This window comes from Muscardinus avellanarius, assembly GCF_963383645.1.
Source record: "Muscardinus avellanarius genome assembly, chromosome: 11".
In the NCBI taxonomy this organism is placed as follows: domain Eukaryota; kingdom Metazoa; phylum Chordata; class Mammalia; order Rodentia; family Gliridae; genus Muscardinus; species Muscardinus avellanarius.
Window position 1 is genome coordinate 82,111,125 of NC_137797.1, and position 24,070 is coordinate 82,135,194.

At 37.3% G+C, this 24,070-nt stretch overlaps 1 protein-coding gene across 1 annotated transcript in view; it reads left to right on the forward strand.

Moving 5' to 3' along the window:
* The window catches only part of SLC2A13 (solute carrier family 2 member 13), a gene marked incomplete at both ends in the record, with an annotated part of 334,048 nt that overhangs the window by 305,861 nt on the left and 4,117 nt on the right, over positions 1 to 24,070 (forward strand). The window contains one exon of the mRNA XM_080706601.1: positions 23,779 to 23,900. Within this exon, the coding sequence (XP_080562727.1) occupies positions 23,779 to 23,900 (122 nt within the window). The remainder of the gene's footprint in view (positions 1 to 23,778; positions 23,901 to 24,070) is intronic.

Genomic DNA, 24,070 nt, shown 5'->3' on the forward strand with positions numbered 1-24,070 from the left:
CATTAGCAAAACAAATAACCCAGTCAAGAAATGGGCAACTGAATTGAATAGATACTTTACAAGAGATACAAATGGCCAATAGATACATGAAAAGATCTTCAACATCATTAGCCCTTAGGGAGATGCAAACAAAACTATGCTGAGATTCTATCTAACCCAAATCAGAGTGGCAAGCATAAAGAAATCAAATAACAACAAATGCTGGTGAGGATGTGAGGAAATAGGAACTCTTTTACACTGTTGGTGGGAGTACAAACTAATTCAGCTACTATGGAGATTAGTGTGGAGATTCCTTAGAAAACTGGGAATGGATCCACCATATGATCTGGCTGTACATTCCTGGGTATCTTTCCAAAAGAGTTGTTTGAAATCAGAGAACTACAGTAACATATGCATACCCATGTTCATAGCAGCACAATTCATAATAGCAAAATATGGAATCAACCTCAGTCTCTGTCAACAAATGAATGGATTGCAACATTATGGGAAATACAATGGAATTCTACTCAGCTATAAAGAAGGAAAAAATCATGTCATTCACAAGAAGATGGAAAGGCCTGGAGAACATTATGTTAAGTGAGATCAACCAGGCACAGAAAGAGAAGTGACATAGGTTTTCTCCAATATGCCCAAACTAGGGAGTATTAGGAATACCAGAGGGACTCCAGATAATGGAAAGGAAACCTCAGCAAAGCTAGACTGGAAGGGTAGGAGAGGAAGAAGCCTGAGGTTAATTAGTCGAACAACTACATTCGAATATGTGTAAAAGTATGAATGTAGCATGGTTAACCTGGACACTCATTGTTGGAAGGGGGAAAGGAGAAGAGGGGAAGGAGAGGGCACCAAACACAGTCTGAATTATGCCATTTTCAGTAGGATTCACATAAAAAATTTTTTAAAAAGTAATCAGAGTACTTCTAGGGAGTATCAGGGATGCAGGGAAGGGGCTTACTTAGCAAAGTTAAGTATTATACTTTAGTAATATGTGAAACTTTCTTATCAAAGTATAACTACCATTTAAATGAAATGTTTCCACATTTATTCTTCCTATTTAGTTATTCAAAACTGATTGAGAACTGTTTTTATAACTTAAGAATGGATAGCAAATATTGATGTTATAAAATTTAGGGTAATAGTATCACAAACTCGCAAAAAGAATTTCTAAAGTGGTTGTAAAGATATGTGCTTGCTTTGTTACAGAAGCTACTGTTAGTAACACTAAACAAAGAATGTATTGTCCAGAGCATCCTCTTCCCTGCTAAAGTACTATTATAAGTTCTTTACTGATTCATAGCTATTATACATGATACCTTGGTACCAGGTAGTAATATTACCAGTAATTCTTGATTTATTACTGTAGCTTATGTCCTTTGAATAAAAACTAAGAAGATCCATAGAAATATTTAATATACCTTCTTTTATTTTTTACTTTTTTTCTGTGAATTCATAGAAGATGTGTCACAAAATAACAACTCAATGTTAGGTATACATGACTATGAGGAAGTCTGATGATGTTAGAAACTTGGTATATATTCAATACCTTTTTAAAGACAAACCAGAAAACATTTAGTACTGCTGCTCAATTAAACATAAGGATTTTTATTTGATTATTTCTTTTTGTCAGGAACAGAAAGAGGCAGCTATGGGATAACACAACATGTTGGCCATAGCAGGAAGGGGGATTAAGCCTGGGATATCTCTTGAGTCAGAGGAAAGAGTGACCAAAGGCAACTGTATGGCAGCACAGAAAAGCAGAAAGCAAGCATTTCTGGAGGTCAGAGAGCTAGGAAACATGATCATAAAAGGAACCAATGTGAAAGGACAAAGCAGAGAAAAACCTGGAAAAGTCCAATGAAGAAAACAGGGCAGGCCTGCACAGGTCCAAGAAATATTTACCTTTGAAGCAGGCTCAGGAAACACGCCTCCCACCCCCATAGTGCAGAGATGGAACCCAGGGCATTCTACCTCTGAGCTATACCCCAGCCCTTTTTATTTTTTGTTTTGAAGCAGAGTCTTGGTAGGTTTATTAGTCTCACTACTTTCTGAGTAATTCTACTTAAGGATGTAAGGGAAAGAAAAGGATATTTTGGAATAATACCTGAAAGGTATCTTAATACATACCCTTTTCTTTCCCTTATGCCCTTAAGTAAAACTACTTTCTAGCTCACTATGAGGAAGTAGGTTTTTCTCAAGTGGTATTATGGTTATTTGTATACATGTTTATCTCTAATTGTTCCTGGACTTCTTAAGGCAAAATAGGGATAGCCTTGTTCTCTCTGTCAGAAATTTCTATGTCTGGAACATAGAAATCTCTCAGTACATGGTATTTCTGAAAGGCTGATAACACAGAAAAAGAACTCACCAGTGCCCTACTCCTTTCCAACAAAAAATTTGTCAATTTTGTTCTCCCACCTGTTTTTGTTTTAGAGGAAGAGGGTCAGATTTATTTGAAAAAATTGTCCTGAAAATGACAGTAGTTAACAATACAGTCCAGACTATTACCATATTCAGTGCAGCACTAAATATGCTCTGCCAGTGTCTATTTCTTCTATTTCTATTTCTGACTATTTGGGCATATAGGATTTAGGAAGTTTCTTTCAAAAAGTCTAAAATCAGGACTTCCAGGAACATGGCAACTAAGAGAAGCAGCACTTACAAGTCCTGCTGACACCTGATCTCCATTTCCTCAAAAACAGCGTTTTACAAAGCCAGAAAATACTATAAGTAGAGGAATAAAAATGATAAATACAAGGGTCAGAGAAGAAGATCAGAAGACTGACCAGAACACAGAAAAAAAATCCCACCCGTCTTGCTGCAGTGGGCGCCAGAGCAACACCATTTTATCTCACAGCTATGTACTCCAGAGACAAAAAAGGAAACAAGGACCTGACATGAGCAGCTACAGATCCATGAGTTATAAATCATTAGTTCTTCCTGCGCAAATACCAGCTACAACTTCCAGCAGCCAAGCTCACGAAACTCTCAAGGGATCCAGAGTAGGGCTAAATACAAGAAAAGAAACCCACATCCCTCGTGGCGGAGGGCACCACGGCGGCGCCATCTTACCAGCAGCAGCCGAGCTCACCACACCCACCAGAGATCCAGACCAGTGCACACCAAAATCGTAAGTGAAACTATGGTCCCCACAGAAGAACTCCCATTGCTGTTCCCCCAGGGACTCGTGCAGCTGTGATACTCCGAGTCTGAGATTTTGCGGTTCAACCCAGTGAAGGAGTAGTGGCGGCTGAGATTACCACACCCTCCAGAGATCCAGAGCAGCTCTCAGTATCACCATAAGTGAAGTCATGGTTCCATGGTAAATCATCCAGCCCAACACCTCCAGTGTCTTCTGCACCCCTGAAAACTCTCTGGATCTGAGACTTTGTGTTACAACCCAGAGAGGTGAAGGTAGTGTCTGCTGTCAGACATAGCAGAGGCTCAGACAGGTTCAGGCTCTTATCAGTGGAAAGTGTGAGGGGAGACCTATGCTTAACTCTAGACCCAACTAGTAGGATCTCTGGGATCACTATAGACCTCCCAATTGTGGTGAATGGGGAGAAGTGAGACCATCCCAACTGTAGCTGTGGAGAACAGAGACTCCTCTGCTTACCTGCTGACACTTCTAAATTCTGACTACTAAGATTGGATCAGACATAATATCCACAAAAGAAACGATGCCAAAACATAAAAAAAAGGCCTGAGAATCCTGAAAATATGAGAACTAGGAACAGTGAAGGAATCATGGAAATCACGAATACTGACTTACAAAAAATACAAGAAGGAGAATTCTGAATCCTCATCTTCAATATGATGAAGGCCTCAAAGCAAGTGTATAGGAAATGAAAGAGGAAATGGAGACACTAAGAAAGAATCAGAAGGAGGCCTGGAATAAAATGAGTCAATAAATGAAATGAAGACAGCAATAGAAATTCTGGAAGATTAGATGAAATGGAAAACAGAACGTCACTGTTAGAAGACAATTCATTCAGCCGGGCATGGTGGCACACACTTGTAATCCCAGCATTTAGGAGGCTGAGACTGGAGGATCGCAGTTTGCGGACAGCCTCAGCTACTTAGTGAGGCCCTCTGCAACTCAGTGAGACCTGGTTTCAAAATATAGAATAAAAAATAGGGTAGGGGGTGTAGCTTGGAGGTCAAATGCCCCTGGGTTCCATCCCCAGACCCCCCCCCGAAAAAAAAAAAGACAATTCATTCAAAACTGAAAGCACAGTCAAAGCATACAGAAGTCATTACAGCAACAAAAACTAAACATCCAACAACTATAGAACAACATGGAATATTTATGGATAAAAGGCATTGAAGGAAGGGATAGAGGTACAGACCAAGGGAATTCGTAATCTCTTCAGACTCTCAGAGAATTTTCTAAACATGGAAAGAGACTTGGACTCACACGTTCAAAAGATATGCAGAACACCATTAAGACAAGATCAAAGAAAGACCTCCTCATGCCATGTAATAATTAAAATGACCAACATAGAAGCTAAGGAAAGAATCTTAAAAGCAGTGAGAACAATAGAATGGGGGACATATAGGAGCAAAACAATAAAAATCACCCCAGACTATACAACCCAAGTCATGAATGCCAAGAGAGACTGGTATGATATGATCCAGAACCTGGAAGAAAACAACTTCCAACCAAAATTGCTATATCCAGCAAAGTTATTATTCAAATTTATAGAGAAACAAAAGTGTTTCAAGATAAACAGAATCTCAAAAAATTCATGAATACAAAGCCAACACTAGAGAAAATACTTAAAGAAATAAACCATAAAGAAGAAAAAAGAAACACATTGCAGAACCAGAGAAGAGATGAAGTTATCAGCGGGCATCTAAGTAAAGAAGAAATAACATTATACCAAACAGAAGATAGAACACAAAATGATAGGAAACAAAAATCATATTTCAATAATAACTCTGAATGTCAAAGGATTTAACTCACCAATTAAAATAAATAGACTGGCAATGTGGATTAAAAAAGCTGGGCGTGGTGGTGCACGCTTATAATCCCCGCACTTGGGAGGCAGAGACAGGAAGATCGCGCAGGTTCGAAGCCAGCCACGCTGGCTTAAGAGACCCTGTTTCCAAATATAAAAAAGTATAAAATAGGTCTGGGAGTGTAGCCTGGAGGTAGAAGGGCTTCCAGAAACCCCAGTACCACCAAAAAGTAAATAAATAAAAAATAAAAAAATAAATGAAAAATAATACATAACCCAAATATATGCTGTTTGCACAAAACTCACCTTACAGCCAGAAACATTCACAGACTGAAAGTGAAAGAATGGAAAAAATATATATATCATGCTAATAGAGACCAAAAATAGGCAGGGTAAGCAATGCTGATATATATATATATATATATATATATATATATATATATATATATATATATATATATATAAACCAGACTTTAAGCTAAAAACACATCAGAAGAGACAATGCAAACCACTTCCTTTTATTAAAAGGAACAATCCACCAAGAAGATATAATGATAGTAAATTTTTATGCCCCAAGAGTGGGTGCACCCACATTTATAAAACAAACCCTCCAGGACACCACATCTCAAATAGACCCATATACAATAATATAGAGAGACTTCAACACACCTCTCATGCCACTAGATTTAAAATTCAGCAGAGCCAGATATGCTGGCTCAGGCTTGTAATCGCAGTACTTGGGAGTCTGAAACAAGAGGATCACAGGTTCCTTGCCAGCCTCAGCAACTTAGTGAGGCCCTCTGCAACTTAGTGAGACCCTGTTTTGAAATAAAATAGAGCAAAAGTGTAGCTCAGAGGTAGAATGCCCCTATGTTCCATCCCCAGTACCACATACACACACACACACACACACACACACACACACACACACATGCATGCATGCACACACACACAAAGCAATAGCAAATTGCCAGCTCTGTTTTTTATTACAAATTTTATTTCAAATTTAAGTTGTAAAGCATAATGACTTTTAAAATTTGATCCTAACCGTTTAGAATTGTGTAATGATATGACAGGTAAAGTATAGGGAGTCTTAATAAAATTATTGCTGTCATAGTTGAGACGGTTAATAAAGCCTCAAATATATGAAATGCAAAACCATGTTCTCATCATGGTCTTGGAGTTTTATCTAATCAAACTAGAACCAATCAGTAAAAGTCCTTTTTATTTTCCCTATTATTTTCTTTGTAAAAATTGAGCATCAATTGCTTTGAATCATCATTATTGCCTATTAAGATTAACAGCCTTTAAAAATAAAGAATTTTCCCTTCTGTTCATTACCAATCTTTTTACATTTTTAAGTGTATCACTGTGTTGAGAATTTTCCCTTCTGTTCATTACCAATCTTTTTACATTTTTAAGTGTATCGCTGTGTTGAAATTATCAATATTTTCTAGCTGTGTTCTCTGGATAAATGAAAGACTATTACAATTGCAGGCGCCCTTGAAGACTGGCCATTTTTCTACTATTTCCCCATTATTCCACCATGGCTTACCTTGGCAGACATCATTCCTGGTTTTCTAAGCCATCTCCAAGCAGCCTACGGATCTTCTACATCGTTTTCCAGATCGTGTATATGTGTGTTTTACTAGTGATTGAAACTAGGGGCTACCTGCCCCCAGCCCATTTTATGTTTTTGTTTTGAAACAAGGTCTCAGTAAGTTGCTGAGAGTCTTACTATGTTGCTGGGGTTGTCCTTGAACCTGTGATCCTCCTGTCTCAGCCTGCCAATTACTGGGATTACAGGCCTGTGGCATTAAACCTGGCTTTTCCAGGTCTTTTTGGAGATCTTATTTTTTACAAATTAATCAGTTCTGGATTCTAGTTTAGCCTTTTTATTTTAGAGATGAGGAAATTGAATCCCACACAGTCAGAGTGATATAATAAAAACTCACAAATATGACAAAAACTCATAATGCCTACCAAATCTGGGACAAGAAAATTAGATGTTTATTTCTAATATAATACTTTAATACTAGTACAATGGATGCATTTTTCTGTTGTGGTAATTTTTGTTCCTATAGAGCTAGGGATCTAACCCAAGGCTTCATGCATGCTAGGTAAGTACTCTGCCACTTAAGTACTTAACTCTAAAACTTAAGTACTCTACCACTTAACTCCACCACTCCCCAGCCTATGTAATAGTCTTTTAAATAATCTTAAAATGGAACACTTTCTCGTTTTGAACCTTAATTTTGTGCAAAGGAAATCAAGTCAGGCCAGGAGGCCAGCCTCCTCACACAAACCCTCTCTGGACTCGTGCTTCTGTTTTGTTTCTAGGTGTACCATTCATGGTTTGTCTATGCTTCACTGTCCATAGTAGCTTCAGTTCTTTCCTGTTACCTCAGAAATATCTGCCAATTTTCACTCAGCACAATATACACTCCTATTATCACTCTCAGAGAAAGAGACATTAGCCACAAGTTGCCTTTTGTTTAGCATGTCAGTACCAATTACCTTTTTGCAAAATTGTCAGATTTAAAGATTTATTACCACTTTGAGAAGCTCAGGGGTAGTTTTCAAGTTGCCTTGATTTTTTTTTTCATATACCCAAAAGATTGGAATGGATCCAACTACATATTACAATAAATGTGTATATTTTTCTTAGCAATAAATGCTTTTCATGGAATTGTAGAAAAAGGTGGGCATCAATTTTTATTTTGTAATCTGTACATATCATCTGCTCCACTACAGATGGGGAGCCATTCTTACATGGTTAAGGATCTGTCAGGTAACAATATTTCCTGTCAAAAATGGCCTAGGAGTTGAAAGTTTACCAAAATTTTTCCTTAGGTGCAAAGTCATGATTCAGTCAACCTTCTTCTGTTTCTGGACTTTGGCAATGTGAACTTGTTACTCGGCTTTATCTGAGGACATGTTCTTGTATGAAAAGTCCAACTCTGAAAGCATTTTGTTAGCAGGGCATGGTGGAGCACATTGTAATCCCAGCACTTGGGAGACTGAGACAGGCAGTTCACAGTCAGCCTCAGCTACTTAGTGAGGCCCTCTGCAACTTAGTGAAACCCTGTTTCAAAATGAAGAATAAAAATTAGGGCTGAAGATGTGTCTCGGAGGTAGAATGTTCCAGGGTTCAATCCCCAGTACTGCAATAAATAAATAAAAAGCCCTTGGTTGCTGTATTTCAGTGAGTCTCCAGCACCGACCACTTTGCAGCCTCAGTGTTTTTTTTTTTTTTTGCAAACTTTTTGACCCAGCTGCTAGTTAGGCCTTTGTGTCTTTGTGTTTTGTTTTGAGCTATCATATTTGTTTAGTTTAATCTGCCAGTTTTAATGGAAAGGAATCTTATTTTTACTGTAACTTTGGAGATGACTCTGTGTTGGTCCCTAGACAAATGTATTGTGACGTTACTAATGTTCCAAATTGAAGAACAGACCCAGTGATTCTCAAGAAGGCCTTGCCTTAACCAAAATGGGATAGGGTAGGGCAAAAATGAAAGTGGAATGAGATAAAGTTTAAAAACAAGCAGTACCTTTATTCATTAGCTTAATTTATTTATGGATAAGTTATAAACTATTTTGAGCTTAGTGATTAAAGAATGTGAGAGATATTTGTTCACACTGAGGTATCATAAGACATGTCCTGAGTACTCAGCAAAGATTAGGACCACGATGATCTGTGCCATGAGTGTGTCCTCTGCCTTTGCATCAGCCAGGGTCTTCCTGGGAGGCATCTGCACATGCTCTGCAGGGAGGTTGACATAGGAGCCAAGGCCTGTTTGTCTCCTGACAAGCATTTAGTGTGTTAGGTAGAAACAGTGAAAGTGCTCTGCTGGAGTATGTTATGTTTTTGTACTTTATTAGTGAATTGTAGTTATACATAATCAGTAACAGCACTTGTTATGTGTTTCCTTCCAGGTCCCACCCCATTTCTTTCCCCTCCCATACATAACACTGACATTGATATGGATAACTTCATAAAAGGACATAGGCTTGTTTGAACTGTTTCCATCAACAGATCTCCCCTTTCACCTCCCCACTCTTTTCTCCAAGTCCCCTTCTTCTATACTGCTGGTGTTTTTTCTCCTGTATCTGAAGTCCTTTGTTTCCCAGTTTCTATCTAGCTTCCAACTACCTGTGAAAACATAGTACCCTTCTTTTTCTGTAATTGGCTAATCTCACTTCGCATATTATTCTTTAGTTCATCCATTTTTCTGCAAATGACATAATTTTGTTCTTTATGGCTGAGTAAAATTCCACTGTGTGTATTTTACCATAATTTCATAATCTGTCTTTTGTTGAGAGACAGATGGTTCTGAGGCACATGTATATACATGTGTCCCTACACTATTTTGACCTCAATTCCTTTGGGAAGATCCCCAGGAGTAGTATAGCTACGTCATATAGTGGAATAAAAATTACTTAGAAATATGTATTTTAATAGGAATTAGTGTCTCCTTTGGCTTTCACTTGCATGTATAGGTTAATTGCTGTTCATTTAATATTCCATTTAATAGTTCTTGTATTAGTAATCTATGCTATGTAACAAATTAACTCTAAATTTAACACCTTCAAACAGTAAATATTTATTGTCTTACTGAATTTCTATGGGTCAGGAAAGAAGGAATAGCTGAGCTGAGAGTCTCTGGTAAAGTATGTCTCCTGTAGTTGTAGTCCTTTGAAGGCTCAACAGAAGCTGGAGAATCTACTTCCAAGGTGACTCATTCATGTGCCTGGCAGGTTAATACTGGCTATTGTCAAACAGGCCTTCCTATCTTCACAGCAACTGGCTTATCCCCAAAATGAGTGAGCAAAGATAAAGACATACAGAATCTATGATATCTTGTATGAATTAGCTTCAAAAGTCATATACCATCAGTCTACAGTAACCAGTTGGTTTTACAGGTTAACCCTAGTGCATGGAAGCTACATAAAGACTTGAATGTTAGGAAGTGAGGCTACCAGGGGACATCTTGAAGGCCAAATCTCACAGCTCTGATAAAAATCACATTAGAAGTTGTTTTTTAACCAAAACAACTGCTTTTCTGTTTATATGGCTGGGTTAAATGAATTGGATTCAGTATGCATCTGTGTGTGTGCATATGTACATCCTGAAATAGTTATATTATCTGCTTCACATTTATCATTCTCACAGAGCAAAAGTTACCAACATGAGACAACAAAAGGGATGCAGTTGTCTTCATAATCCATGTAAAACTGATTGAAATATTTAGCTACTTTAGAAGAGATTGTTAGATTAGCTTCCATTTTGTATCAAATCATCACTTACATATTTATTCCCACATTGCTGTTGTTTATAATAATAGCAAACAATATTGTGCTAGAAAACTATAGATAGGGAAAATATTGAGCTAAAACAGGAGAATAATATAAATAGAGCTTAGAGCTCTGGAAATGCAAGTCAGAATTCCAAAATAAGTTCAGCATATGCTGAAAATTTATTTTATAGCTTACTTAGATAATTATATTGTAAAAATAATGCAATTTCTACCATTGTTTTCCAGTTGAAGGGCTCAGGGATACTTGTATGCTTACTTTAAACCATGCAAAGAGGTTTTTTTTTTAGTATCAAAATTTATACTAATAATAAAAGTCTCATCATCCATTGCTTTTTATTATTTTCCCTAGGCAAGTTATCAACTAGCACCTTTTAGGTGATTATGTTTCACGTTTTCTTAAAATGAGCAAAAAGCACTCTTATGCAATGATGTCAAGAATAAAACAAGTCATCTTTCTAATTGCAAATTGGTAATATGTTTTAAGAACCTGGCCTATTTTAAGCAGCCCCACTTCTAGATATTTGAAAAATAATTAAAGAGGAAACATTCATGGTGCCATTATTAAAAATTACAGAAAAGTACCCAGCAGGCAAATGCTAAAATTGATGATGTTACATTCCTTTTTAATGTTAGCATACATTTTTATCCCCTGCATCCAAGAGACCAATCCAAACAAAACAATCATGTAATTTTCCACAGTTTTAGTATTTGTATACAAGACTAGCATGGACCTAGGTTTCCTGTTTATTTCAAACAGTCTGTAGGATCTTATGCTTTTTTTCATATAGCTTCAGCCAACTCACTTTCACCAAGACCTTGTGTCAGCCCATGAGAATGGGGGAACTGGAAAGGAAATGGCCTAAAAGTCTTATTTCTGCTCACTCTCTAATGGCCCAAATTGAGTTACACATTCACATTCAAATAAAATTAAAATATCAGGGCCTATGACCCTGCTTTGCAAGAATGAGTAAAATATGAACATGGCTAAACATAACCTTGAAAACATTGTTAAGTCAAGAAGCGGTTACAAATGGCCCAATAGTATATGGTATAATTTATATTAAGTGTCTATAAATTAAGACCATAGAGACAGAAAGTAGATTAGTGATCACCAGGGATGTGATTGCTAATGGGGATAGGGTTTCTCTTTTGTGTGATGAAAATGTTCTTAAATTAGATAATGATAGTAGCTGTACAATTCTGTGACTGTTACTTAAAATTACTTAATGGTAAACTTCCAAAAATGAAATGTTATGATTTTAAAAGTAAAAGCTATTACAAAAGAACAAAAAATCTCCATATATAAAAAGACAACGTAGAAACTCTCCTTTCCCATCTCTGGCATGGATGAGAGGAAACTACTAAAACCTAAGCAGAACTCAGCCCTTATGTGGTCTCAGTCTGAATCCATGCTAAAATTAATGCTAACATGGTTCTGGTTCTGAGCACCCTTCTGGTATCTAGCAACAGCACATGTAAGTCCTCACTGGAAATATCAACCTCAGTCTACAAAATTCCTTTGACAAAACTCCAAAGAAAAAAAGCAGTTCACAAAACATACAAGAGAACTAGGCATCATCAGTGTGACACAGACAGGAAGTAGTAATAGATCTGCAAAAATTACAAGTTAGTGAGTTTATTAAACAAATATGAAATTACCATGACTAAAACTTTTTTTTTATGCTTTGTGGTACTAGGGATTGTACTTTGTCATAGCACTACATACCCTGCTCTTTTTATTTTGAAACAGGGTCCTTTTATTTTATTTTAAGACAGAGTCTTGCTAATGTACTCAAACTTGCGATCCTCCTGCCTCAGCTTCCTTGAGTTGCTAGGCTTACAGATATGTGTCACAACCACCAGTTTAAGTTTTGTTTTGTTTTGTTTTGTTGGTGGTACTGGGGTTTCTGGAAGCCCTTCTACCTCCGGACTACACTCCAAAACCTATTTTTTATACTTTTTATTTTGGAAACAGGTTCTCTTAAGCCAGCACGGCTGGTTTCGAACCTGCCTGATCCTCCTGTCTCCACCTCCCAAGCGCGGGGATTACAAGCCTGCGCTACCACGCCCAGCTAAGATTTTATTTTAAATAAAAGAAAATTTTTGGAAATGCAAGTAGGGACTGAGAAGATGTATAATTATGAAATAATTACAAAAGGTCTAGAAAAAGAAATATACGATAAGTTAAAAACTTTATATGAATTCATCAGTAGACTTGGTCTAAAGATGTAGTCAAAGGTAAACACTTGCCTTAGCATTTGTGAAGCCTCGTGTTCAATCCACAACACCAGCATTGCAAAAATATAAAAATAAGATTTGCCAGCAGATTTGATTCCATAGATTTAATAAACCAGATAAGACATATGAATAATAAACCAGATATGAATAATAAACCAGATATGACAGATATGAAAATGATAGCCTTGACAAAATTGAGAGGCATAAAAAAATAAAAATAGAGAAATAAGTGTAGAAGAGAGGTCAAAACAAGAAGTTTGATGTATTTCACATCAGCGTTCTGGAAGGAGAAAATAGGCTGAAGAAGAGGCAGTGTCTGCACTTAAGAAAACTGAACCAGAGAAACAAGATTCTCCATCCAACAGACAACTAAGATTGGTTATCTGTGGAGATTCGTTATTTATGTTAGTCTTTTACCTATTTCTAAATTGTATTGTTTGCTTTTATTGTTACTAATTTTTAGGATTTCTATTTGGAATGTTAATATACCTTCAGATATAGCATTTGGAAATATTTTATCCCATTCTATCAGTAACTTTTAACTCTGTTTACATTGTCTTTGGATATACAATTTTTTTTTTAGGGAGTTTGTTTACTCTTCTGTTGCCTGTGCCATTGAAATCATATCCAAGAAATCACTGCCAATTTCATTGTTGTGAGGTTTTATGACCCAGATTTTCTTCTAAAAGTTTATAGTCTTAAGATTTATATTTAGGTCTTTTATCTATTTTGAGTTAATATTTGTATATGGTGTTAGGTAAGGGTCCAATTTTATTCTTTTTCATGTAATTATTATTTTTCAACAATATTTAGTTAAAAGATTATTATTTCCTCCACCAAATGTTCATGGAAACCTTGTCAAAAATAACTTGACAATATAGGGAAGAATTTATCTCTAGGCTTTTATTTAACTCCAATGGTTTATATATCTGCCTTTAGAACAGTACTACACTGTTTCAATTATTGTAGCTTTATAAGGTTTGAAATCAGAAAATATACATCTTCTAGCTTTGTTCTTTTTCGAGATTGTTTTGGGTATCTAGAGTCCATATTTCATATTAGGATAGATTTTTTCTGAAAAATAAATATATAAATATATGACAGTTTCACCTAAAAAAAAAGAAACAAATATTCTCTGGTAAGAAAGAAAGCAAAAAGAAATATTGAAATGTTATCTTTAAGTCATCAAAAGCTTGGTATCAGACAAATTAAACTGTTATGTGAGATTATCATTTTTAATTTTGGATAAATTGCTGTAATACTAGATGTCAACCACTAAGCCAAGCATGGGAAGGAGGGATGGGGAGAGAATGGGGTGGGGATCGGGTGGGGGCTGACTGGGCAATGTGTGCATGTATGTCTACAAAAGTTTTTTTTTTAATCCCAATATGATTTATGAATACAGTGCACCAATAAAAAAAGAAAAAAAAAGAAAACTGAGAACATTACAGAAGTTTGAAATCTATGTCTTTAAGAAGGCCAAAGAAAACTAAGAGTAAAGTAACAAATACACACTGAACGTATTAGAGTGATTATACTACACAAGGAAAAGACCTCTTAAAAACAGCTAAACAGGGTGGCAAAAGCCATTAGACTAAAAGCTAATATCTTCAGAAGAAAATTAAGTTATTTCCTCACTATGCTGACATAACTCATCAACTTAGAAGTAGAGGGTTGCTTTCCAAGTCCTCAGGGACAAAGAAGTAGGTGTGAAGTTCAGAGGAGAAATTTTACAGTACTCTATCTCCCCTCCTCATGATCAAGACAGGCAGAGTCCAACAGAAAAGGTCCCAGCCCCTTCCACTCAAGAAATAGTCCATCCTAGGGAATAAGAACCAGGCTGAACATTGTGGTTGGCTTCACAACAGAAAGATTCTAAAAAACACATGGGGGAATCATTTGTGAGGACTGTACCAATATCCCCACTGTAGACTACGATGGAAGTATTATCCCCCTCCATCCTTGAAACTAGCAGAATATATGTACTTTGCTTTTTATTTTTACTTATTTACTTGTTTTTTGAGGGGGGAGTTGGTTTTTTTTTTCAGTATTGTGGGTAGAACCCAGGGGCATTCTATCTCCAAGCTATACCCCCAGTCCTATTTTTTATTTTTTATTTTGAAACATGGTCTCACTGAGTTGTAAAGGATCTCACTAAGTAGTAGCTGAGGCTGTACATTAATGGCAATCCTCCTGGCTCAGCCTCCCAGATGCTGGGATTACAAGCATGTGCCACTACACCCGGCTCTTTATTGTTTGTGTTTTGTTTTGTTTTGTTTTGTTGTACTGGGGATTGAACCAAGAGGCGTTTTACCTCTGAAAAATATCCCCAGCCCATTTCTAATTTTTGTCTTGACACAGGGTGTCTCTAGGTTGCTGAGAGTCTCACTAAGTTGCGGAGACTAGTCTCAAACCTGCAATCTTCTTGTCTCATCCTCCCAAGTACTGGGATTACAGCTGTGCACCATCATGCCCAACTATACTTCATTAATAGCAACAGTAGCTCTCATTTCTTTTGTTGTTGTTGTTGTGTTGTGTGGTACTGAGGTTTGAACCCAGGGAGAATCTACCTCTGACCTATAGCCCAGCCATTTTTTTTTCTTCAAAACTTTTATCCTACTATCTTAACCTTCCAAGTACTGAGCTTAAAAGCATGCACCACCATGCCTAGATACTCCTGTTGTTTAGTAATAATTTCATAACATAAATGAAAATACCATATCTCGAGACATTTAATTTAAGGCCATTGGTGAAGTAGGAAGTAGTTGAGCAAGAAGTTAGATTGAGGTGTCATACCTCAAGGCTGGTGTGTTAACCTCTTTAGAGAACTAGCAATGTGCTCAAATCATCTCCATTCCCTTTGTAGCTTTGAAATAGACTGAGTCATGCCTCCTATATGGATCAGAGGACTACCCTAATATCTTGCTAGATTTTATGGTTTTACCACATTACGGAGCTTCAGTTTTTTGGGGGGCGGGAGGTACTGAGTATTGAACCTAAGGCATTCTACCTCCAAACTACACTCCCAGCTTTATTTTTTTATTCTTTATTTTGAAACAAGGTCTCAATGAGTGCAAAAGGCCTCACTAAGTAGTTAAGGCTGGCTGCAAAGCGTGATCCTCCTGTCTCAACCTCCCAAATGCTGGGACTACAAGCATGTGCCACCATGCCCAGATCTCAGTTTTCTTCTTTAAAAAAAAAAAATACAAGCCAGGCATGGAGGAGCCCGCTTGTAATCCCCGCGCTTGGGGAGGCTGAGACAGGAGGATCGCACAGGTTCAAAGACAGCCTCAGCTACTGAGTGAGGCTCTCAGCAACTTAGTGAGACCCTGTTTCCAAATAAAATATAAAATAGGTCTGGGAGTATAGCCTGGAGGTAGAAAGCCCCTGGGTTCCATCCCTAGTACCACCAAAAAAAAAAAAAATTAACAATGACTCATAGATTCATGTATGAATTTTTTGGCTATCATCAGCAATAATGCCAAGAACAAAGGCAAGTGGACAATGAATGTGTTCAGAGTAATCCATGTATTAAAGTATCAATTCAGTCAGCAGTATCTGACATGCAAGACAGTCTTATTGCAACTACTAGTAGAGAGAGTTCAGATATTTAACCCCTTGAATAAAAATGGTACAACATATTGATTTGCTCACCAAAGGCTGAGTTTCTGAGCCTTAAAGTTCTGTCTGGAGTGTTCTCATTTCCCAAACTCATGACACTAGGTTTTTCTTCTCCTGGTCAGGGCAGCCAGATTGATACCCATTTCAAAACTCTGTGTTCCCTCTGTATATGCCAGAGTACACTTAGAATGTACATTTCAGATGGTTAAGAACTCTGGTTCCCTTATACAGAAAATACTATTGGTCCCAAAGAGCTTTCTGAGAAAACCAGTATACAAGGTAAAACACAAGTTTCTCAATAAAAAAATTGTCCCCCCTATTTATTTATTTATTTATTTATTTATTTATTGTGTGTGTGTGTGTGTGTGTGTGTGTGTGTGTGTGTGTGTGTGTTACTAGCACTGAACCCAGGGGAATTCTACCTTTGAGCTACACCCACCCCTTTTTATTTTTTTTTATTTTTAAACGGGATTGCTAGGTTGCTCAGGGTTTTGGTAAATTGCTGAGGCTATAGAATAGACTGAAAAGAATCCAAAAAAAAGGAAGGAAGGAAGAAAAAAAGAAGTATACTATTGTTTGCATCAAGACAGCCCATAGAGCTAAATCAGCCTACATTCATTCCCCTGCACCTGCAAATAAAAACAAGGGTCCTGTCTAGGCAGGCACTCTTGCAGCAGAAAAAATATAATAAAATCAGAATAATGATGTGGCTTGAAATGCTTTAGGCTTGATATGGTGCAGATGGGTTATGCAGTGCTTATGGCACAGAAAAGTCCTGTTCCTTATACTGCCAATACGTTAAACAGAGAAAGATTTTTTAGAATTTAAGAATTTTGAAAGCAAAAATTTTTTGTCTTTGAGAGAAGAAAGAAATTGGTGTTGAGCCAGGCGTGGTGGCACACGCTTGTAATCCCAGCGTTAGGGAGGCTGATACCGGAGGATCGCGGTTCGCGGACAGCTTCAGCTACTTAGTGAGGCCCTCTGCAACTCAGTGAGACCCAGTTTCAAAATAAAGAATAAAAAATAAGGCAGGAGGTGTAGCTCAGAGGTCGAATGCCCCTGGGTTCCACCCCCAGACCTGCGAAAGAAAGAAAGAAAGAAACAAACAAACTGGTTTTTTTTTAATCTTGGTTGGAAGACCAAGGTTAGTTTAATAGGAACCGATAAAAATTTTATTTGTGAAGCATTTATTGAGCAATTGATAGTATGTCAAGTGTTGGTTTGAGTACTGGCCTATGAAACTTAGAGAAGGAAGAAGAAAGATAACAGGTATTGTGTCCTTATTGGACTTTAATATAAGAGATCATAAAATTGTCAAGTAATCCAGAGGAATAAAAGAAGAGTCGGGTATTCTCAGATGTCCTCTGCTATAAATCTCTATGGTTTTCATTTGATGACTTTATCTCAATAAACTCATTTTTATTTCTCATGTTTCTTAAAGCCCATAATGTACACGTGTATTTGCTATACTCAGTTAATTGTACTTATTATTTGAAGGGTTGTGGGGGATTGGGCCTAGGGCCTTGTGCATGCTAAGCACACATGCTACCATGGAGCTGACAGTTTTTTTTTATTAGACTATCTCCTCACCTCCATTCAGTGTGGTACTCTGCTTTTCTCCTTGAGTTCCTAGTATCATTGTCTGATGAAGAGGGCAAGAAGCAAAAAGGATTGAATTAAGTAAGGACCAGAAGTAGCATGAACAAACAAGATTGGTTTTCTTGAGTGACATAAAAGTGGCTTGTAAATATGTTTCCCAAGGACATTCCAGATAGCACAGCAGAGGTAGAATAAGTACAGCACCTCCCAGAACAGCAATGTGGAGGAAAGCAATCTTCACAGTGTATTTATAATATTGGAGGGCCAATAAACTCTGTTTCAGGAATGGAATGTTCTTTTTGGCCAAGTCACTACATTTCTTTACAAAAGGAGATTATACCAATTTAAATTATTGCCAGAATTATAGACTATACTAATATGAATAATATCTAATGCTGTTTGGGCATTAGATATTATTTTTATTTGTTTGTCTACCCATATTCTGTTCATTTTTTTATTTAGAGTATGTATGCTAGCCAGATTTCTGATAAAGGTTTTTGATGCTATGATTTATATTTAGCTCTTTATTAAATTAGGAAAAATCAGTGTTTTGCTTCAAAATTTTTGATGCTTTTGAATTTTACCCATGTCTATGATTTAACTGGCACAATAATTTTAAGGATTTTCTTTTTTATCAGAAGCTAAAAGTAATTAACAAAAAACAAGAGATTTATTTTTTTCAATTTGCTGTATGTGATAATCCTCTGCCAAAAAAAAAAAATTTACAAAACCCAAAACGTGAGGAAATAAGGCAAAACAGCAGGAAATCACCCCAGGTCAAGCTCTTCAACATGGTCTGCATATTACAAAGTAGGGCATCTTTAGACTTTTCCTCAATAACTCAATTGCAGAAACGGTGCTAAAATTTGGATGTTCATGTTAGGTTATTAGAGAGGGACTGTGTCTACAGTATAAATCAAAAGTATCTGGAAAGTAATGATCAGGTTTGCAATGATAAGTTTTCCTAGTTGACTTGATTAGATACCAACAAGTTATAATTTCATAGGGCTTGGATTGCTTGTAATAATTTACATTATCCTAGTACTGTGATTGCATTTCATTTCTTTATTCCTCTTCAGATAAGAGTAAATATGTCCTTTCCTGAGAAATAATCTTCCTAGCTAACACACCATCAGCATTTTCAAATTCTAGCTGTATAATTTGATCATAAATTCTCATAGAGAAAAGCTAATGTATTTTGAAGTGATGGCTCAGTGATCTTGTCCATAGAAATCACAGTGTTGGATCAGAAACTGGATATGAAATTCTTCACTCATAGTCTTCAGTAATTAACAAGTAAAGTAGGTACAATCAACCCAGTAGAAGAATGATAGATGACTCACACTAACCATGGTCAAGCTAATAATGAGGGGCTGGGATGTAGCTCAGTGGAAAAACACTTGTCTAACATTTATAAAACTCTGGAAAAGCTGGGCGTAGTGGTGCACGCTTCTGATCCCAGCATTTGGGAGGCTGAGACTGGAGGATTGTAGTTTGCAGACAGCCTCAGCTACTTAAGCCCTTTACAACTCAGTGAGACCTGGTTTCAAAATATAGAATAAAAAATAGGGCTGGGGGTGTAGCTCAGAGGTAGAATGCCCCTGGGTTCCATTCCCAGTACTGCAAAAAAAAAAAAATTAAAAATTAAAATAAAAAAAGAAACTCTGGGTTCAATTCCCAACACCAAAAAGGAAAAAAAAAAAAAAAAGAAAAAAATGCTTCCTCCCATAGGAAGCCTTCCCTCCCCTTTTCCAAAATCCTAAGTATTTATAAGCTCTGGAAGGAAGACAGAGCTCTTTTTACCATATCTCCGAGCAAAACCAGGAAGTGGCTACAGTGATGGAAAGCTGTGAGGTGCTGTAGAGGCCAGAGTAGCAGAAGGCCATCGGGTCAATCACCAACTGGGATGTGGTAAAAAGGTACTACACATCATTGCGCATGACTTTTTTTTTCATCCTAACCCATACCCTGGTGTCAAAGTATGTTTATGGCTTCTACGGGGCAGTGTGTTCTTCCCCTCACGGTGTCTAAGTCAGGAAAGCACAAGGGTATGTTGCAGCAACATTTGAAATCTGCATTTTCATAGCTAAGATTTCTGGTATTTGCTCTTTGAAGATTAAGAGAGATTTCACATTCTTAGTCATAAGCTGTGTGTGCATTGCTGAGTGTGTAAATGCCAAGTCGATGCCTGTACCACTTTCCTAAAGTGGGCACAGAGATGACAGGGGTTCACTGGGCCTTTTGTATGCTCAGAAATATGCATAGCCAGGTGGAGAAAGCTGTGTGGGCAAGCACGTTCAGCTGAGAATGCACTGCTTATTACTACCACAGCAAGGCACCATGCAAGGGACAGTGAAGAAAATAATAAGTAGCACTTCTCAGTGGGTTGGGTGTTATTTGATTATTTGTAAGTATTCTCTCCTCCCTCCCCAGGAGCCCAGTGTCTTGCACATAAAATAAAAAGTTCTCATTATGTAAGGTTTTGAATGAATGAGCACAGTCAATAAGTTGTTGCATCATGATTTAAACTTAGAGCAGCCCTACCCTATCTCTTAAAGAAGCTTGGATCCTAGCTGAGTGTGGTGGTTGAGACAGGAGGATCACAGGTTCACGGCCAGCCTCAGTTACTTAGTGAGGTGGGAGTACAAACTAGTTCAGCCACTATGGAGATTAGTGTTGAGATTCCTTAGAAACCTTGGGAATAGATCCACCATATGATCTGTCTATACCACTTCTGGGTATCTTTCCAAAGGGTTTGAAATCAGAGAACTACAGTAACATATGCATACCCATGTTCATAGCAGCACACTTCATAATAGCCAAAATATGGAACCAACCTAGGTCTCCATCAACAGATGAATGGATTGCAAAATTATGGGAAATACACACAATGGAATTCTACTCAGCAATAAAGAAGTACAGAATCATGTCATTCACAAGAAGATGGAAAAATCTGGAGAACATTATGTTAAGTGAGATCAGCCAAACACAGAAAGAGAAAGGACATATTTTTTCTCTAATATGCTCAAACTAGGGAGTATTAGGGATACCAGAGGGACTCCAGATAATGGAAAACCTCAGCAAAGCTAAAATGGAAGGGTAGGAGAGGAAGAAGGCTGAGGTTGATTAATGGAGGAGCTACTTTCTATTAATGTGTAAAAGTATGAATGTAGCATGGTCAACCTAGACACTCACTGTTGGGAGGAGGAGAAAGGAGAAGGGGGGGCATCAAACACTGTCTTGAATGTATGCCATTTTCAATATGATCCGCATAAAAATAAAAACAAAAAATAAATAATGAAGACAGTACTTCAGAAGCTGAGACAGGAAGATCGCAGGTTCAGTCAGCCTCTGCTACTTAGTGTGGTCCTCTGCAATTTAATGAGACCCTGTTCCAAAATAAAGCATAAAAAAATAGGGCTGGGGGTGTTGCTTAGAGGTAGAATGGATGTCCCTGGGTTCAACAGTAACACACACACACACACACACACACACACACACACACACAAAGACACAGAGGTCAAAAGGTCAAAGAGTTAAGATGGAGATATGGGTATAAAAATTAAAGGGAAAGGAAGGAAGGAGATTTGGCAGATATATCAACCACTACAATCAGAGAGAACTTTTGGGCCAACAGATTCAGGAAAAGAGAGCCCAAGCCAGCTGGCATCTGCAAGAGTGGGGGAGCTGATCTATACAGAAAAGTTAGTATTGAGGATATAGATATTTTGTATCTATTTTTGTTAGTATTGAGGATATAGTATTGAGGATAAGATATCTATCTTATGTAGAGCTCATCACTTCTCTGTACGTTTAGGAGAACTACTAGTAGTTATATGAAAGGGGTTGGCCACTTGCTTAGGAGCTTGTGTGCTATAGAAAGAAGAGAAGGCTCAAGTAGGAAGAAACTAAAGGTGGCAGGAATAGTATAGACTTTTGATGGGGTGTAATCACAGAGGAAGCGGGAGGATGAGATGCAAGACCACATTGACAGGAAGGGCAGTCCTTAGAAAAGCCGAGAGACATACCACTAGAAGTAGGGGAAGAGCTTACCTGAAATTGTTTTATAAAAAATATTTTTAAATGAAATATTTCAGGACTTGAAGATAGTAAGAAATACTTTCATTAGTTGAGGCAACTGTGGACAAAAGTTTATTATATGCCTACACTGCAATAAACACATGTTTCAGTAGAGAAAAAAAAGAATAGGATAAGCATCAAAGATCTCACAGAGATGAAACAGCATGAAATTTCAACAGAGCCCCAAAACACAGTTCCATTACTTTGACCAACTTAGAACAACCAGTTGTTGAGGAAGGTTAACAGTACCACACAGGGATAGAAGCTGAGATGGTAAGAATGTAAACAAGCAGGAAAGAGGGGTGGATTCTAGAAGCCACTGAAGACAGTATTGGCCTGGTCTAAGTTGAGTGATTAATACTGACAGGTGTTTAGAATCTAAAAGTTGTGACTTGAGAAATTAGATAAAGTAGTTGTGATCAAAAAAGGAATACTCAGAAGTATGATGCCTTGACGTAAAAAAATAGCTCCAAATTCCACAAACTATAAAATGCTTTCTTCATAGTTTGAATATGAATAAGGAACAATAAGGCCAACGTATCAGATGGTGGAGAAGATGATTGACTGGGCACTCAAATCATCAAAACAGATGGGCAGTTCAAAGGCTAAAGCATAAGTATAGTTTAAATTAATGATAGGAGATAAGGGTTTTTTTTTGAAGCTGCTAGTATCTTTAAAAGCTATTAAGGTAAAACAAATTTCAGATCAACCTAAACCAAGGACATATGCTTCATTATAAGAATGGGCAAAATCATCAAGAGAAACTAATGGAAAACTATGGACACAGGGCATGTAGTGGATGGTTATTTAGAATATGATGCAATCAGAATACTTACCTGGCAGGGGAGTTGGCAGGGTAACAAAGGTGGTTCTGCTAGGGTGAGTCTCATCCATTGCGTTCAGGTGTGCTGTCCCCTGTGATTTCCCCAACTGCAAGAAACTTGATTGCAAAATTTGTGGTAATGGGGGCTGCATTTTCATTTTCCCTTGTTTGTTTTGTGGTACTGGGCATTGAACTCAGGGGCATTTTTCCTCCAAGCTACACCCCCAGGGCTATTTTTTATTCTTTATTTTGAAACAGGTTCTCACTAAGTTGCAGAGGGCCTAAGAGGCTGAGGCTGGCTTATAGGCATGCACCACCAAGCCCAGCTTCTCCTGCTAAGAAAGAAAGAAAGAGAAAGAAAGAAAGAAAGAAAGAAAGAAAGAAAGAAAGAAAGAAAGAAAGAAAGAAAGAAAGAAAGAAAGAAAGAAAGAAAGAAAGAAAGTATAATCAGAGTTGACTGTGGTGGCATACACCTGTAATCCTAGTACTTGGAAGGCTGAGACAGGAGGATCACAGTTTCAAGGACAGCCTCAAAAACTTAGTCAGACTCTGTTATCAAAATAGGGTGGGGAATATAGCTCAGAGTTACAAGGCCCCTAGGTTCAATCCCCAGTAAAACACACACACACAAACACACACACATCATGTAATCACTGTCTCTGCTCTGCCTCCCTTGTCTGCCTATTACCCCTTTACACATGACTCTCATAATACTTTAAGTTTTTCACAGATGGAAAATCTCTGATTCTAAAATTTGGATATTCTCGTGTGTGTGTGTGTGTGTGTGTGTGTGTGTGTGTGTGTGTGTGTGTGTTCACAATGGTCCTTCCACAATTACATACGGTGGTCTTGAAGGGTTACTACAGCTTCCAAAGACTAATTGGAAATCAGATCTAATTTATACAAAATGAGTAAGAAGCTGTTTATTTTTGTGTACTGCTCTTGAATTATGTTTAACTCTAAAATGTTTTCTCTGAATGCAGCTACCTAATACTACATATTTAATTCTTAATTTTTTCAGGAAAATCATTTTCCTCTTTTTAAGGCATTAAATGATTTCCAAATACATCCAATTATGATCACATTAGTTTATGCAACTATGTATTAAACCACTAAATTAATACTGATATTGTATTATTTTTCAGGTGTGAAAATGAAACCAAGTTCAAAACAGAAGAAGTATTTTGGGCTTACAATTTCTGTCCTACTCCATACTTTTGGACTGCACTTTTGGGCCTTATTTTATATCTTGTTTTCTTTGCACCCGGTAAGAAAGGCTTTATTGTTATTGTGTTCAGTCATCCCTTTTTAGAGGAGACAACTTACTGGGTTGTTGTTGTTGGTTTTTTTTTTTTTAATTCTTTACATGCTACTTTACTAAAGTTTTTTTCTTTATTGGTGAATTTTAGTCATACATCTTAATGGAGTACAAAATGT